The sequence below is a fragment of the Corvus moneduloides genome, chromosome 7 (genome assembly GCF_009650955.1).
Source record: "Corvus moneduloides isolate bCorMon1 chromosome 7, bCorMon1.pri, whole genome shotgun sequence".
NCBI lineage: Eukaryota > Metazoa > Chordata > Aves > Passeriformes > Corvidae > Corvus > Corvus moneduloides.
The window spans coordinates 27022950-27036578 of NC_045482.1; the positions used below are offsets into that span (position 1 = coordinate 27022950).

Consider the following 13629-nt stretch of genomic DNA (forward strand, 5'->3'; position numbering starts at 1 on the left):
AAGCTGCAGGGCAGTGAGACCCAGTGGCTGAAGGACAGAAAATGGGTTAACCTGCCCGTCAGTTTGTCTTTATCCCCTCTAGATGCCATGGACAGTGGAGAAACTCTCTTGAGGTGACCTCTACACCCAGCTGCCTGGCAATGTAAAGGTAAAGACGTAGGAGGAAATTTTGCCTAGATGTGAAAAGAGAAGAACTCACCTGCACAACCAGATCTGAGCTCCTCGAAGGCTGGGACTGCTGTGTTTGAACTGAATCCAGCCAAGGCTCCAGAAAAATAAATGCCATTGTTGACTTGGAGTTCATAGTGTGCTTCTGCCCTTGGTTTAGATTCACGTGCCTTTGTCTCTGGATGGGCACTCACAGCACTGTTGGTTGCAGAGACATTGCCACATGATACACCTTGAAGCACCAAGTGCTTCTATTTTGGACCACGAATTCCCATGTCTTCCTGGGCTCCTGTGCCTGCTCAGAAGTGCTCTCTAGGCAGCTGCACTCTTGCATAACCCGTCAGGATTCACAGGAAAACGGTGTGGAGAGCTCTAAAGGGGCAGGATTCAATTAGCAAGGAGTTCATCACAGCAGCTGGGGGTCACATCCACTGAAAAGTGGAAAAGGCCATCTCTTCACTCAGCAATCTCTTACCTGCAAAGCAGGAGACCTCCCTGCTGGGCTCTCACAGCCTAATTGCTCTTAGTTTAGTCTCCAGCTGGTCTCATGATAGCTGTAAATGGCTTTGCTCTCTTTGGATGTCTGTTTCTACATCAGACATCATCCTTGGCTTCTCTCTCCTTCATTTTACCCAAATGCTTTCATTAATCCTCCTCCTTGCTTCTTTGGTCAAATTTGTGAGAACTTCACCAAGTTTTCTGTTGGAAGTTCCTGACACTGCACTGTGCAGCCTATGAGTCTGATTTCAGTTCTGGGAAGAATGAGGTAGGAGAAACCTGTTGTGCTTTGGTCCAGCCATGCTTACACGTTGGCATTTATGTGCGGCCAGTGGGGCAACTGCTGGTTTAAAGTGTACCAGCTCAAGTTCTCTACTCGTGGTTATTTCTGTCTTCTGGCATCCTGTCTGCAGAAACAGGAATTTTAAAAGAAGGTGAATGCTGGCTAACGTGCTAAATCTCCTCATCGCTTTTGGTTTGGGAAGCCAGTCACCTTCCAAGTTACCCCTTCCCAAGGTTTCTCCTTGCTACTTTCCCATTTCTATAGGTAGGAGTCTTCTTGAAGCTTTTATGCCACAAGGTAACACCACAAGCAAAGCCACTTGCATCTGGCCCTTTTTTGGTGCTGATGCTTTCCAGGATGTGGTCCTGTCCTGCCTACAAAGGGTCCAGATCACACTCTCCTCTGTTGTTTACAATTCACAAAGCACACAAGTGTTAGCCTGGGGGTTTGCCTTGATGAAGAGCACATTTAAGGTTAAGACAAGGACTTTGTCTGGCCATCTACACGATGCTTAACTTTGTATGAATAACCCATCTGAGATTAACCTTAACCTTCACTGCTGTGTGTCTTTTACTTGCACTTTCAAAGTGCCATTTTAAATGCTGCCTGGGCTTGCTCACCTTTTTATGAATGCTGCAAGTGAATTCCCTTTCAATGGCAGCTGCTGACACGGCAGCTCTGCCTGTGTTTAGTGTGATGCCATGGGCCAAAATCCAGGCAAGGTAGGAGAGCCCCATGCAGTGGGGTATCCACACAGCCCCCACTAGGGCTTGTCCCCTCTCCCAGGAGATGCAGAGCTTTGGAGGGGCAGCAGCTGGGGATGGGTTGATGGGTGCAAAGGCAGAGCTGGATGCTTCTTGTGTGTTTCATGGGAGGTTTGCAAATGTTCCAGAGCAAGGGGAATTCCCTAAGCAAATTACCATGCAGGATACAGCACATCCATCTCCACTTTCCTGCCCACAGCTTGTGCTGGGGCACCTGCCCTGTCTCGGGGGGAGGGAGGGCAGGAGGGCTTGGCTCCCAGCGGGGAGCTCTCCCACTCCCCCACAAGCTGAGTTTGTGTGTTGGTGTCAGCTCTCTCCCTGCCCTGACACCGTGTCTGGCTGCTGCAGGAGTCAGATGAGGGCAGCCTAGCCTCTCCATACTGGTTGGGCAGGTAGGAAAGATTAATTTCCTCTTCTGTACCAGCTACAGAGTCCTGGCCTTATTCCACAGTAGCAATTCTGCCCAGGGCATAGAAATTTATCAGCACGTGCAGTCTCTTTGGGTTGTTTTTCTATTTCCTTTTTCTTTTCTTTTTTTTTTGTACAGTCCTTAAGAATAGCCTAAATGGCTTTGAGCTGAGACCCGTGTTTCCTAGATTTAAAGGGGAGGAGCAGGATAAAAGGTTGTGGAGAGACTCAGATGACTTTCCAGCAAGCTTGGCAAATAAGCCTAAATCTCAGGGTCTTTGCAAGAGCCTAGAAGCTCTTTTTACCTTAAGAGCTCATGGAAACAGACATTCAACACCAGTTCAGGCAGGAGAACAAATGAGGCTGAAGGCCTTAAAGGGCCTGCCATCACCAAGGAAGGTCTCCAGATCTTCTTCCAGTGTAGCTGTCTCTCCTCCAGATATGCAATGGAGGTGTGGCTGGCTCGTGGGGTGCGCTGTGATGTGCAGCGTGTCCAACTGTGCCCACCTGTGCTGATGCAGCAAAGTGGTTTTTATCATGGCCCCATCTGCAAACTGGGGCAGCCTGAGTACTTACCCCTACAGGGAACACCTTGCTGGGACTGTGGCCCCATTCAGACTAGACAAACCTGTATCAAGCCCTGCTGCTCTGTCAGCAGTATGCTCCTGCCACAGTCTTCATCCATGAGTGCCCTGGGCTTTCCCCATCACTTGTGGGCAGCAGATGCTTATGCTGTGACTGTACAGCAGAGGCAAAACCTACCCAGCCCCGTCGACTGGGATGTGAAAATGTTCCCAGTCATCATGAAGGTCCCACATTTGCCTCTGGGGTGTAACGATGCATTAGGATTGGTACTTCTGAGCAGCTGATGCACTTTGAGTGCACCCCATGTTTGTACTGGCACAGCCTAAACTGATGAACTCCTCTTGTACCCTCCTCCTGCCAGTCAAAATCCTGGCTGTATACAAAGCTGGAGCTCAGGAAGTCGCTCTGATGTGTGTATCAGTATGTGGTGTTTACCCAGAAGACTGTGGTAGCTTGTTCCACAGGTGATGGGACCCCCTGTGAGGCAGATACATGGAGATCCAGTGAGTTATGATTCCATTAGTGGAGTTTAATCTAATGGGGAACAGCATCTGGATGGCTGTCACAACTGAGGTGTTTTAGGGGATTTGAGCATGGATTTATTCACAGAAGCATAATCACTGTATTGGATATGCAAGGCACTTAAAGCTTTTCCATCTGTTTCAGTTATCTCCTTAGTATCACCACACCATTTGGTACAAAATATTTACAGGGAGCTCCCCAAGGCTGTACCATCTCACTCTGAAAGCACAAAATTGTCTAGAAATAATACCCAGCTGTTGAGAAAAGGAAAATGCTTGTAGCTATTACTTTGGGTTGTCTCCCAGCTCTGCTTCACCATGCATTTTGCTGGTTATCCCTGACATCTAAACTGGCTTTTACCTAATCTTTCAGTCTTGGGTTTGCTGAGAGATGGAAAATTTGGGGGGCTGTGAAATACTTTGAGCCGTATCTTGCCAGAGGAGCAACTCCCCAAATTCAGTGGTCAGTATTTGGTACTGGAAAAGGAAAATGAAATCCACATAGTCATCTTCCTCTCCATCTGCTCCCAACTTAGGCACACAAGGATGAGTGGGGTCTGGGACAGAAACTCCCTTGTCCATCCAGCTTGATTTCATCAGATCTTACAGTCTTTGAGCAAGCCCAGTAGAGGCATAAAGGCCCCAGGACACATAGTGGTGCCAGCAGCTACAGGTCCCTCACAGTAACTAAAAACCTTTGTCTCTTCTGTCCTAGTTCTGGATACTGCAGGCCAAGAGGAGTTCAGTGCAATGCGGGAGCAGTACATGAGGACTGGAGATGGTTTCCTGATCGTCTACTCGGTGACAGACAAGGCCAGCTTCGAGCACGTGGACCGGTTCCACCAGCTGATCCTCAGAGTCAAGGACAGGTGGGTGCCACGGGGCCAGGCACTGTCCCACCTGCCAGGCTCCTGCCATGCTGCTGACCACCCTGGGGGCATGGTTGCACATCTCACCCTAACTTCTGCCTTCTGGGTGTCCTGAGACAAATCCTTACGTGAGGGTTTGTGGACCTCAGTGTGGTGAATAAGTGGTGGTTTACCTCTTGTAATAAGCATGAAGCGCTTTCAGTATGGATAAAGGGTCAGTAGTGTTACAGTGGAGTGAAAATGGGTCTGGAAGGGAGAAATTTCTGCCAGAATGGTCTGGCAGAGCAGTGTGAGAAAGGAAGATCAGACACCTTTGAAGGTAACCAGCTCGGCTTTGAAGGGGGGGAGGGATGCTCTGTGCACAGTGCAGGCACTTTGGGATCACCAGCAGGGAGTCAGCAAGCATTTGGCCCTAATTACTTTGTGTGTCCTGGCACCATCTTCCTTTCCCTTGCTTGTGCCAAACACACCTTCATAACACACCCCCTGCGTAATTTGGGGGTGTCAACAAGTGTCTTGAAGAGGCAAAAATTCATGCTGAAAGGAACTGTATTTCTTACCAGGGATGTAATGTAGTTAATGCTCTGTGCTCTCCAGCAAACAATTGCACAGAATAAAACATCTCTGTGTGCCTGGGGAGACAGCAAGAGAGGTTGCCTCTCCTCTCCTTACATGTGCAGGGGAGAAGGTAGCACTGGGAGTTTAATCATGGCAAATGAATGTGTCCTGGCAGAGTGAGGGGAAGCTGCTGGTTTATCTCCAAGATAACTCCCTCTTCCCATGGTTCAAGAGGCAATGGATCCATCCTCACTGGGTGGGGTGTGAATTAAGCCCTTATATGTCTGCAGCTTTGAAACACTTAATTTTTCTGTTCATAATGGCTTTTAATTATGGAAGTCATCAAGAAAAGTCACCAGAGGGTTTGGGCCTCGTTGCTGGCTTCCTTTCACAGCTCTGAATAACTTCCCCACAGGAAGGGTGGACTCGTATCATGTGAGGTTCACAGCTGACAGCTCTTCCAGTAAAGCATCCAAAGCATAGCCCACAAGAGTGAAAAGTAAAGGAAAAACCACTCTTTGATTTCATTTAAATGAAGAAAAATGTCAGTCGCTCAGTCAGCCTCTCAGATCACAGCAGTCTAAGCACTGCTGGCTTAGCTTGGGGCAAAGTAAATCTGTTTCTGAAAGCTGAAGGAGACAGGACAGAATTTCCTGTAACCTGCCCCAATCCGATGCTGATTTTATCTAATTTAACTTGGTGAAAATAAGATGTGTTCACTGTTCTGCTCTGGGCTGAAACTTTTACCCTCCACATGCCGTGCAAACACTGCAGCAGCGTGTGAGAGGCAGGAAGTGAAACAGGCTGGTGAGGTTGTTTGTGTTTCCCCGCTCAGCGCCACTCCGAGCGTGAGGAGAGTATTAATCTTCATCCAAAACCTGAGCTTGGTCAGAAAATCGAAGCAGTGGGAGCAGTGTGAGTAAAAAAACCCTCCTGCCAAACCCACAGGTAGCTGGGAGCAGAGCATCACCCTGGTTTTCAGGTTAGCAGGCAGTTTTGGCAACTTAAAATCCAAAAGAATTGCAGGCTGCTGCGTTAGCAGGGCTTTTCAAAGCCTTCCTCCCGTTTCTTTCCACAACTTTCATTATAGTAAAATTTCCAACTGTAGCAGCTTTGTCCAACTAGTAGTTGTATGGCTTACAATAGCGAACAAAGTCCCCATAGAGTTTTATGCCTGATGTAAACAAGGCAAATGAGATACCATCCAAAAGTAATCCCTTTCTAATCAATGTGCTGCAAGCCAAAAAGCAGTCAAATAATCCAGACAAGCAAATATTTTGCTCCAGAAAGATCAGAGTCAAGATATATCAATGCTCAGGTATTAACATTAAATCACAGTCACATTATCAGAATGAATAACTCTAAGACTCATTTAAAATGCAGAGTGCAGTATGGTATTTTTCCAGCCAGAGCAGTGGGGCAGCATGCCAGAGGGAAGATGGAGCTCTTATCATCTCGATGAAAAATGACCCAGAAACGCTGTTTGAAAATCCAGAGTTACCCAGGGAAGTGTTTTATACAGAAATGAGTACAGCTAGCTGCTCCTTAGCCCAGTAAAATCAGCTCTGTTACAGCAGAGAACACTGGGATCATTTAGGAGGGTTTAAAGTTAAATATAAGACAACAATACTGCAGTAACTGTCAGTGATCAGAAGGGACCTCCTCCCTCCCAGCAGTGGCTAAGAGGCCCTGCAGCAGCTGATTACTCTGTTTCATGAAGCCAGAGGAGAGAGTGGCACTGCCAAAACCTCCCATGGCTCCCAACCTTGGTACTGTTTATCGCTGGAGCTATGGAGCTTTCTGCAGGGTAGAGGGGGAGAGCTTTGCACAGGATATGCTGTGGATGGATGGATCTTTTCTCAGGTGGTGAAGACAGTCACTTACATGCCTGGTAGCTAAGGAAATACTGAGTATTACTACAGAGGGAGATGGTTTGGGTATTTTTTCTGGGATTAGAAACAGGAGATGGTAGGTAATAGTGTTGGAAGTTAGCAAATCTCTGGTTCCCTCCAGCCTCCTTCCAGCTACCACTGCCAGGCTTTCAGTTTGTCTCAGGTTAAGAGCTGACGGGCATCTTTTTGCTCCCAGGTATTCTCTTCACCATTGGATGCCCCTCTAAGCACCAGCTCCCAGAGTCCATTTTTCTTTGCCCACAGTTTCTCTCAGTGGATGAGCAGGAATGAACTGACTCCAGTTCTTCCATCATCCCTCAGTATCTTGCCAAGATACGCAGTTACTGAGATGTCTTAACTGCTGCGAAAGAGTCCCAGTCTCCTGTCCAAGATCTGTCTTTATGTCTCAGTTGATTTTCTGGCTAATTCTGTAGATCTTTCTTCACCGATTTGGATCTTCAGGCTTAGCTATTATCAGGCATTGCAAAGCGGTGACAATAAATTCCTGAAGTCCCTACAAATAACAATGAATGTGTGCATGAGTGCAACTTGTCAAGCAAGTTTTTACAATGTGAACATATATGTAGCACATCCTGGGGGTTTTCTTTATATTTCTTTATACATATGTGGTATGTCTGTAGCTGAAAATGTTGGATGATGTCAGCATCAAAAAGTGAAATTTATGCTCATAATTTTTGTTGTAGACTGCTAATAATTGGGTGGTGGTTTTGATTTTTTCCAGGGAGTCTTTTCCAATGATTTTGGTGGCAAACAAAGTTGATCTAATGCACTTACGGAAAATTACAAGAGAACAGGGGAGAGAAATGGCAACAAAACATAACGTAAGTTTGCAGAATTATTTAATGGGCTATTGAAAGACCTAATAAGGTGTTCAGAATTGAAATCTGTGCTCATTAGCAGCTGAATTAAAGCTTACAATTAAACATTTGCAAATACATTTTTGACTACTACAAAGTAGCAGCTATGCAGTTCCCTTTCAGTAGGGCCAATTCATCACGGAAACCAGAGCCTCTGCTGTGCACCAGGTTGTAGCAGAGCTGTGGCCATCACTAAGACTTACATACAAGGTGTCTGAAAGTGGTGAGAAGTGTTCAGGGTGAGGGAAGAAAGTGCACTCTCCTGGAGTGAAAAGGCAGAGTCAGGCATTAGAAGGTATATCCAGGTGCCTGAGCTTGTTAAAGATAATGAAGTTAACAGGGTTGTTAAGCCTATATAAATCTGACCCACCATCTTAGCTCTGCATTATTCATGCTGTTAGTTTAGCCTGAGAAATTGGTCTTAGGTGGGTGTAGATCACATGCTGCTCCACTAATCACCTCTAAATGCCAGCAGCCCTGAACACCCAGAGGGAGACAACAACTCCCTTAGGAGGTGGAACTGAATGGAAAGGTTAAAGGCAAACAAGCCTGAGACCTCTTGGCAGCTTGCTGTGCCTAAAGGACAAGCTGTGTGGTGGTTTCTGAGCAAACCACGATGGGAGTTTGGCAGGGCAGGTTCACTCCCCGCCTCCCCAAGGAAGCTGGTTCCTGTTGGAGCCAGGGCACCCAAACTGCAGCACAGCATGTTGTATCCATCTGTATGCACATGCTTTGGAAAAGGCCATGCATGAAAATACCTTATCAGAGGCAGTTTTATAAATCTGCCAGTGTGCTGGACAAGCACTCTAGGAGGCCCCATCTGGCTGTCAGACTTTGAAGGGGAAGATCATTTTACACTGAAGGGGAATTGTAGTCATGAAATATTCATGCAGTAGTCCCAATAAAATGTGGCAAGCAAGAATTTTTGGCAAGTGCTGGTCTTTCAACAACCTTCGGCTATTTTCATGTCTGCGAGCACAGCTCAGGGGGAGAGAACATCTGACGACATGAAGTCTGGGATTATTCTCCCCCAAACCCAGAGCTCCCATAGCAGCTGTTTAGCCTGGTGCTTGTTCCAGACCTTTTGTAAGTGCTCGCTGACCTTGCTGCAAGCGTGAGGGTGTTGATAACAGTATCATGGCAACATTTTGTTTACCTGTATTTCTCCAGCCTTTAGGCTTTTCATTTTGAAACTGGTTTGCTCCCAACACTAGGTTGTTAGTGATCTTTTTCATGATACGCTTCTCTCCTCCAGATTCCCTATATAGAAACCAGTGCCAAGGACCCACCTCTGAATGTGGACAAGGCCTTCCATGATCTCGTGAGGGTAATAAGGTAAGCTGCACACTCCTCCTTTCCTTACTGCCCGTGGATGGGACATGCAGGGGTCCTGGCCCAGAGAGTCAGGAGCTAACTTCTGGGGAGACAGGTTTTCATGGGGGTGGGAGATTTCTGGTGTTTATTAACTTTCTAGTCCTGTGTCTGCTTAGGTATGTTACCAGCAGTTAGTTACCCATGCAGGACATCAGTACCAGGCACAGTAAGAAGTAGCTGTGGCCATAATGAAAATCTTATTATTCAATAAAAAGTGCAAAGCCTCCTGTAATGATCAGCTCTAAAACGCTGGCATTGAAAGCTCTGGACCAGTAATTTGGGTTTTCATAGTTTTGTCTTCTCAGGGTCTTGCGTTGCCAGAGGTTAAAAAGGACTGGCAAAAAATTCTACAAAATTCTAATGTTGTAGGTGACTTCTAACATTTTCTGCCCACTAAATGGAAAAATTAAGCCATTTTGTATGAGAAACTGCATGACCTAATGGCTATGCCACAGGTTTTCTCCTCAGACTGCAGAGGTTTGTTCCCAGTTTTGGCATGAGCTGCCTTTGCTCGTTTTGGCAAACGTGCACTCTATGGGTGAACCCCTGCTCCGGCTGCCAGCAGGGAGGGACTGCCTTCCCAAACCCTGGCTCTCCTGCAGGAAAAGAGCTGCACGCACATCCCAGCGTCTCGGCTGATAACCTCAGTTCTCTCTGAGAAGATTTGTTTTTCTGGCACTAGTTGTCTGCCAGATTTTTTGGGCCCTCATTTTTCATGTTTTGGGAGGGCGCTGAGCTGAAATCATGCTCCTCCCTGCCATGCAGTCAAAGTGCCTTGCTCGGCAATTAAACCACAAGGCATTTATTCACAGCATATCTGTACTTGTGAATATCCTAGCACAGCCTTAAGCCAGCCTCCATCAAAAGCAGATGGTACTGCCCACTCTTCCCACATGTCTCAAAAGCAGGGGGCAGAAAGTCTTTGGAGAACTGAGTTGGAAGTGTCCCAAGCTCTTTCCCAACTGTTCTGTAACTCTGCATTAGCTGGCTAGATATTACTTTTGTGTTGCAGCAAGCTCTTATCACTATCTATTCTGCTCTGCAGGAAAGGAAAACAGCCAAAATAAGATGGAAAGACTTTGTTTGCTTTCTCTACATAACACAACTCCAGGCAGGCTGAAAAGAGTATTGTAATGAGGCATTACTAATTTCAAACCGTGAAAATGCACTCCGTAACCTCAAAAATAAGCGGTACACCTCAGTTTCCTGAGTAGCTACTGTGAAAGTCCTTGCCAGCCAGGTGAAACCCTCTGTGATGTCAAGGGCACCAGAAATGTTCACAAGAGCTGGAACTCGGGTTAAGTCAGAGAGCAGGGAGATGCTGTGTGATCTGGCTGGTCGGTGGCCACAAAGCAGCTTTACTTGGTTTCTGGATGTTACAAACTGTCAACAGTCAAGGGTAGCATCACCCATCAAGTATTGTTTTTCTGATTTTCAAGTGAGCTTTTTCAAGTAAAATGTAAATTTCATCTCCCTGTTAACTGTGTCATTGAGGGAGTGCTTTGCAAATGAAGGGCTTCCTCAGAGCCCTTGTGAGCTCTCAGGGTGAGCATGCTTGTTCAGTGTTGCACTGTTTGTGCTCTTTGCACTTGGCTGGTTCCCAGTTTATTTAGCTTCATGCAAGAAACTGTTGTCTGGAAGTAATCCAGAAAGGAGTGGGGTGATTGAGTCCACCCGATAGATGTTTTAAATTTCCTGATGCCCCTTTTATACTGCAGCAGTGCGTACACAGGGACTGTCACAGCAGAAGCCTTGAGCAGGCCCGGGCCATGGTTTCTGGATCTCTAAAACAGATCCAGAACAGTGTGAACAGCTTGTGGTTACTTAGTATTTATCCAGATTTAAAGTATTTTCTGAATTTCATCTTTCTAGTTTTGAGCTCTTAAGTTTTATGTTTTTCATGCCTCCAGCCTTCATATTCACTAAAAAAAAAAAAGTCTTACTAGACAAAGCTGAGTTTTTCAGGTGGTTGCAAGAATTTAGAAGCTGAGGCTGTAAGAGAAACACCAGCTAAAGCCATAGTGATTTATGCCCCAGCGATGTCTCATCCTGGTCTGGATTACTTGGTATGAACACTTGGTTTAATGCCTGGCATATTACATCACAAAGAGGCTGGTTTTGAACTCTTCAGACTCTCGGGTTTGAATCTACAGAAACTGCCAGTGTTTGTATGTTTTATCTTGCACTAAAATCTGCATCTACAGGCTGCCTATGGGGTGTTTGAGCCACAAAGCATTCTGCTGGATTTGCACTGCTGGGCTGGCAGAGTGACTGCTGCAGTTGGGTACAGCTGCAAACAGACATTTGGGCAATGCCTCATCTTCCTGGACAGGGAGAAGCCCTCAACAGAACACTTTAGAGGCTGCTCCATGGCACAGTGCAGGAGGGTTCTCAGCTGTGTGTTCCTGGTGGCTGTGACTTCAGAGAGCCAGGGACATCTTTCTGGGGTCAGCTCATTCTCTGTGCTCAGGTGCTCTTCACAACTTTCAGGAGAAGGCAGAGCCCCATAGGCAGCAAACTCAGTTTTCGGTTTATTATTTTTTAGCCCCTCCTCCATCACCAAGTCTGTAGCAGTGCAGCTGGCTAAGGGCAATTCCAGCTGAAAGGCAGAAGAGTGTATTTCTCTGTGCTCTCTGTATCTCTCTCATCCTCTTCCCTAGTGAGTGTCAGCAGCACTGTAACACATGATGTTGCATCACTCAGAGCAGCCCCTGTGGCAGGGGAGGAGGCAGCAGTTCACCCAGGGCAACTGGAGGCATAGTGCCCTGGCAGGACATACATCCCTGCCATAAACCTTAATGGCTTCTTTCCTCCTTCCTGAAGAATGCAGGCAGTTCTCAGCTGTGTGGCATGGAAAGCCATGCAGTGCTGGAAGGGTATATGGAGATATGTATGCAAATATGCACAGGCACACCAAGATACTGCTCTGCAGGCTGCCCGGGGCTCTGGATCCAACCCAGCCTTATGTCTCACCTGCCTGCTTTCTTCTCTGTCTCCCAAAACAGGCAACAAATCCCAGAGAAAAGCCAGAAAAAGAAGAAAAAGACCAAATGGCGAGGGGACAGAGCCACGGGCTCCCATAAACTCCAGTGTGTGATTTTGTGACGGGACACCCTGGGAGTGCCTTGGACGCCTCCCTCCTCCCTTCTTGACCCACTGCCAGCCCAGGCGAGGAGCGCAGCTCGATGCTGATGCCCACACGGCCCCGTGGCCCCCTCGGGCTCCCTACGGCGGCTCAGACTCGGAGGAGGCAGCTCGAAGGGACTGGACCCCCCCCCAGAGAGGAGCTGCACATCAGGGCCAGCGTGGGAGCTGTGTGAATGGGAGGCGGAAGGGATCAGCAGGACCTCAACTCTCAAACACCCCCAGCACCTTCCAGGGGCCTCCATAATGTTTATTAAGAAAAAAAAAAGGAAGAAGTTAAAAAAAAAAAAGTGTTGGTTTTATCTGCAAACATTTCTCTTTGTGACCCATTTCTGAACAGCCTTGAATAGCCCCCCTGTTTGGTACAGTTGTCTGTGTATGTGTGGGGGAAGGGAAAGGGCTTTTCTTTCTCTTAATTTTTTTTTTGTCCTCTTCTTCCTTTTTGTTGTTTGCTCAGCGAGTGTTGGGTTGCAAAGAAACAACGGCCAGGCTTAAATTTCTTGCACTGAACTCTCTCTAGGGCGGCAGCGCCAAAACACAACTTCATATGAAAGTGCATAGATTTGGAGGAAGAAAATTAATTCCAGCTGCTCTGGGTGCTCCAGACATTGTGTCAGACTCTGGAGGGCCGCCAGCTCACAGACCATAAACTCCAGCTTAGGAAAGGAGATTTGGGCTTGGATTATATTTTTTTGTCTTACCCTTTGTCCAGAGGTTTTGTTTCTGTTTTGTAACTTTGGACATATCAAACTTAAGACGTTTTGTTAACCTGGAAGTATTTAAATTAAAGTAATTTACAAATGGAAGGGTATGTCATTTCTGGGGGAGGGAGATGGAGGGGAAGGGAGAAAAGAAGTAAAATCTGAACTGAATTTGTTATTTGGGTGTTGAATTTCTCCCTCATAAATGCATGTAAAGTGGTGCAATCTAAATCCCTCTCTATTATTCCTTAACCTTTCCCTGCAAAGCCACTCATGGGTAGATTAATTGTTTTGCTTTTCCCAGGCTCATCTTACACACACAGGAAAAAAAAACCTGTTTATGGACTTTGGCTCAATGTTTTTTCTTCTCCCTCCTTCGCCAAGAGTTGGTGACTTGAAAGGAAGAGGTGTTTTTAAAATGATTCAAGTGGGATGTGTCTCTTCATAAGCTGACTGTATCTAAAATGTCTCCCTGAAAACAGCAAAGACTAAATATGCCTTATGAAAAGACAAGGCAAAAACCCTGCAAGCGTTCAAACTTCCATCTGTAGCACCAGAAATATGGCTGTGCACATCCCAGAGGGGCCACGTGTTTTTTCACACCTCTCCTGGCAGTAAGAATTGCAGTGGCAAATTTGTCTTCAATGGAATGTCATCTGCTGGATTGAATCCATTGGCTCCATTCACATGGTCACCAAACTTATTTAAAAGTAGCAACTCGCTTTTCATCAGCTTGAATCCTATTCAAATATGCTTTGTGGGCATGACTTAAAATATTGGCAGAGTATGAATGCCTGAGATTTATGTGTCTGAGCACAGAAAATCCTGGTATTGAAGATGCATTCAAGATGATGGATCATCACAAACTTATTGTCCATGCTTGTCTATTTGTCACCAGATTTCATCTTTTGACCCTTTGCCAGGCCACTTTTTAGACGTGAGTTGGCTGCTGATTATTTTTCAGGTGAATGAGGCTAATGGAAATA

General features: G+C 46.4%; 1 protein-coding gene across 4 annotated transcripts in view; it reads left to right on the forward strand.

Annotated features, from left to right (window-relative positions):
* Positions 1–12817, forward strand: part of MRAS (muscle RAS oncogene homolog) — a 38046-nt gene extending 25229 nt beyond the window's left edge. For 2 of the 4 annotated variants that reach the window (XM_032114774.1, XM_032114773.1), the window contains 4 exons: positions 3943–4096; positions 7289–7388; positions 8680–8759; positions 11804–12248. In XM_032114774.1, coding sequence (XP_031970665.1) covers positions 3943–4096; positions 7289–7388; positions 8680–8759; positions 11804–11903 — 434 coding nt within the window. In that variant the 3' untranslated portion in view covers positions 11904–12248. Of the gene's footprint in view, positions 1–3942; positions 4097–7288; positions 7389–8679; positions 8764–11803 lie in introns of those variants that run through there. The other 2 variants (XM_032114772.1, XM_032114775.1) reach the window with 2 other exon arrangements.
* The last annotated feature ends 812 nt before the right edge of the window (positions 12818–13629 follow it).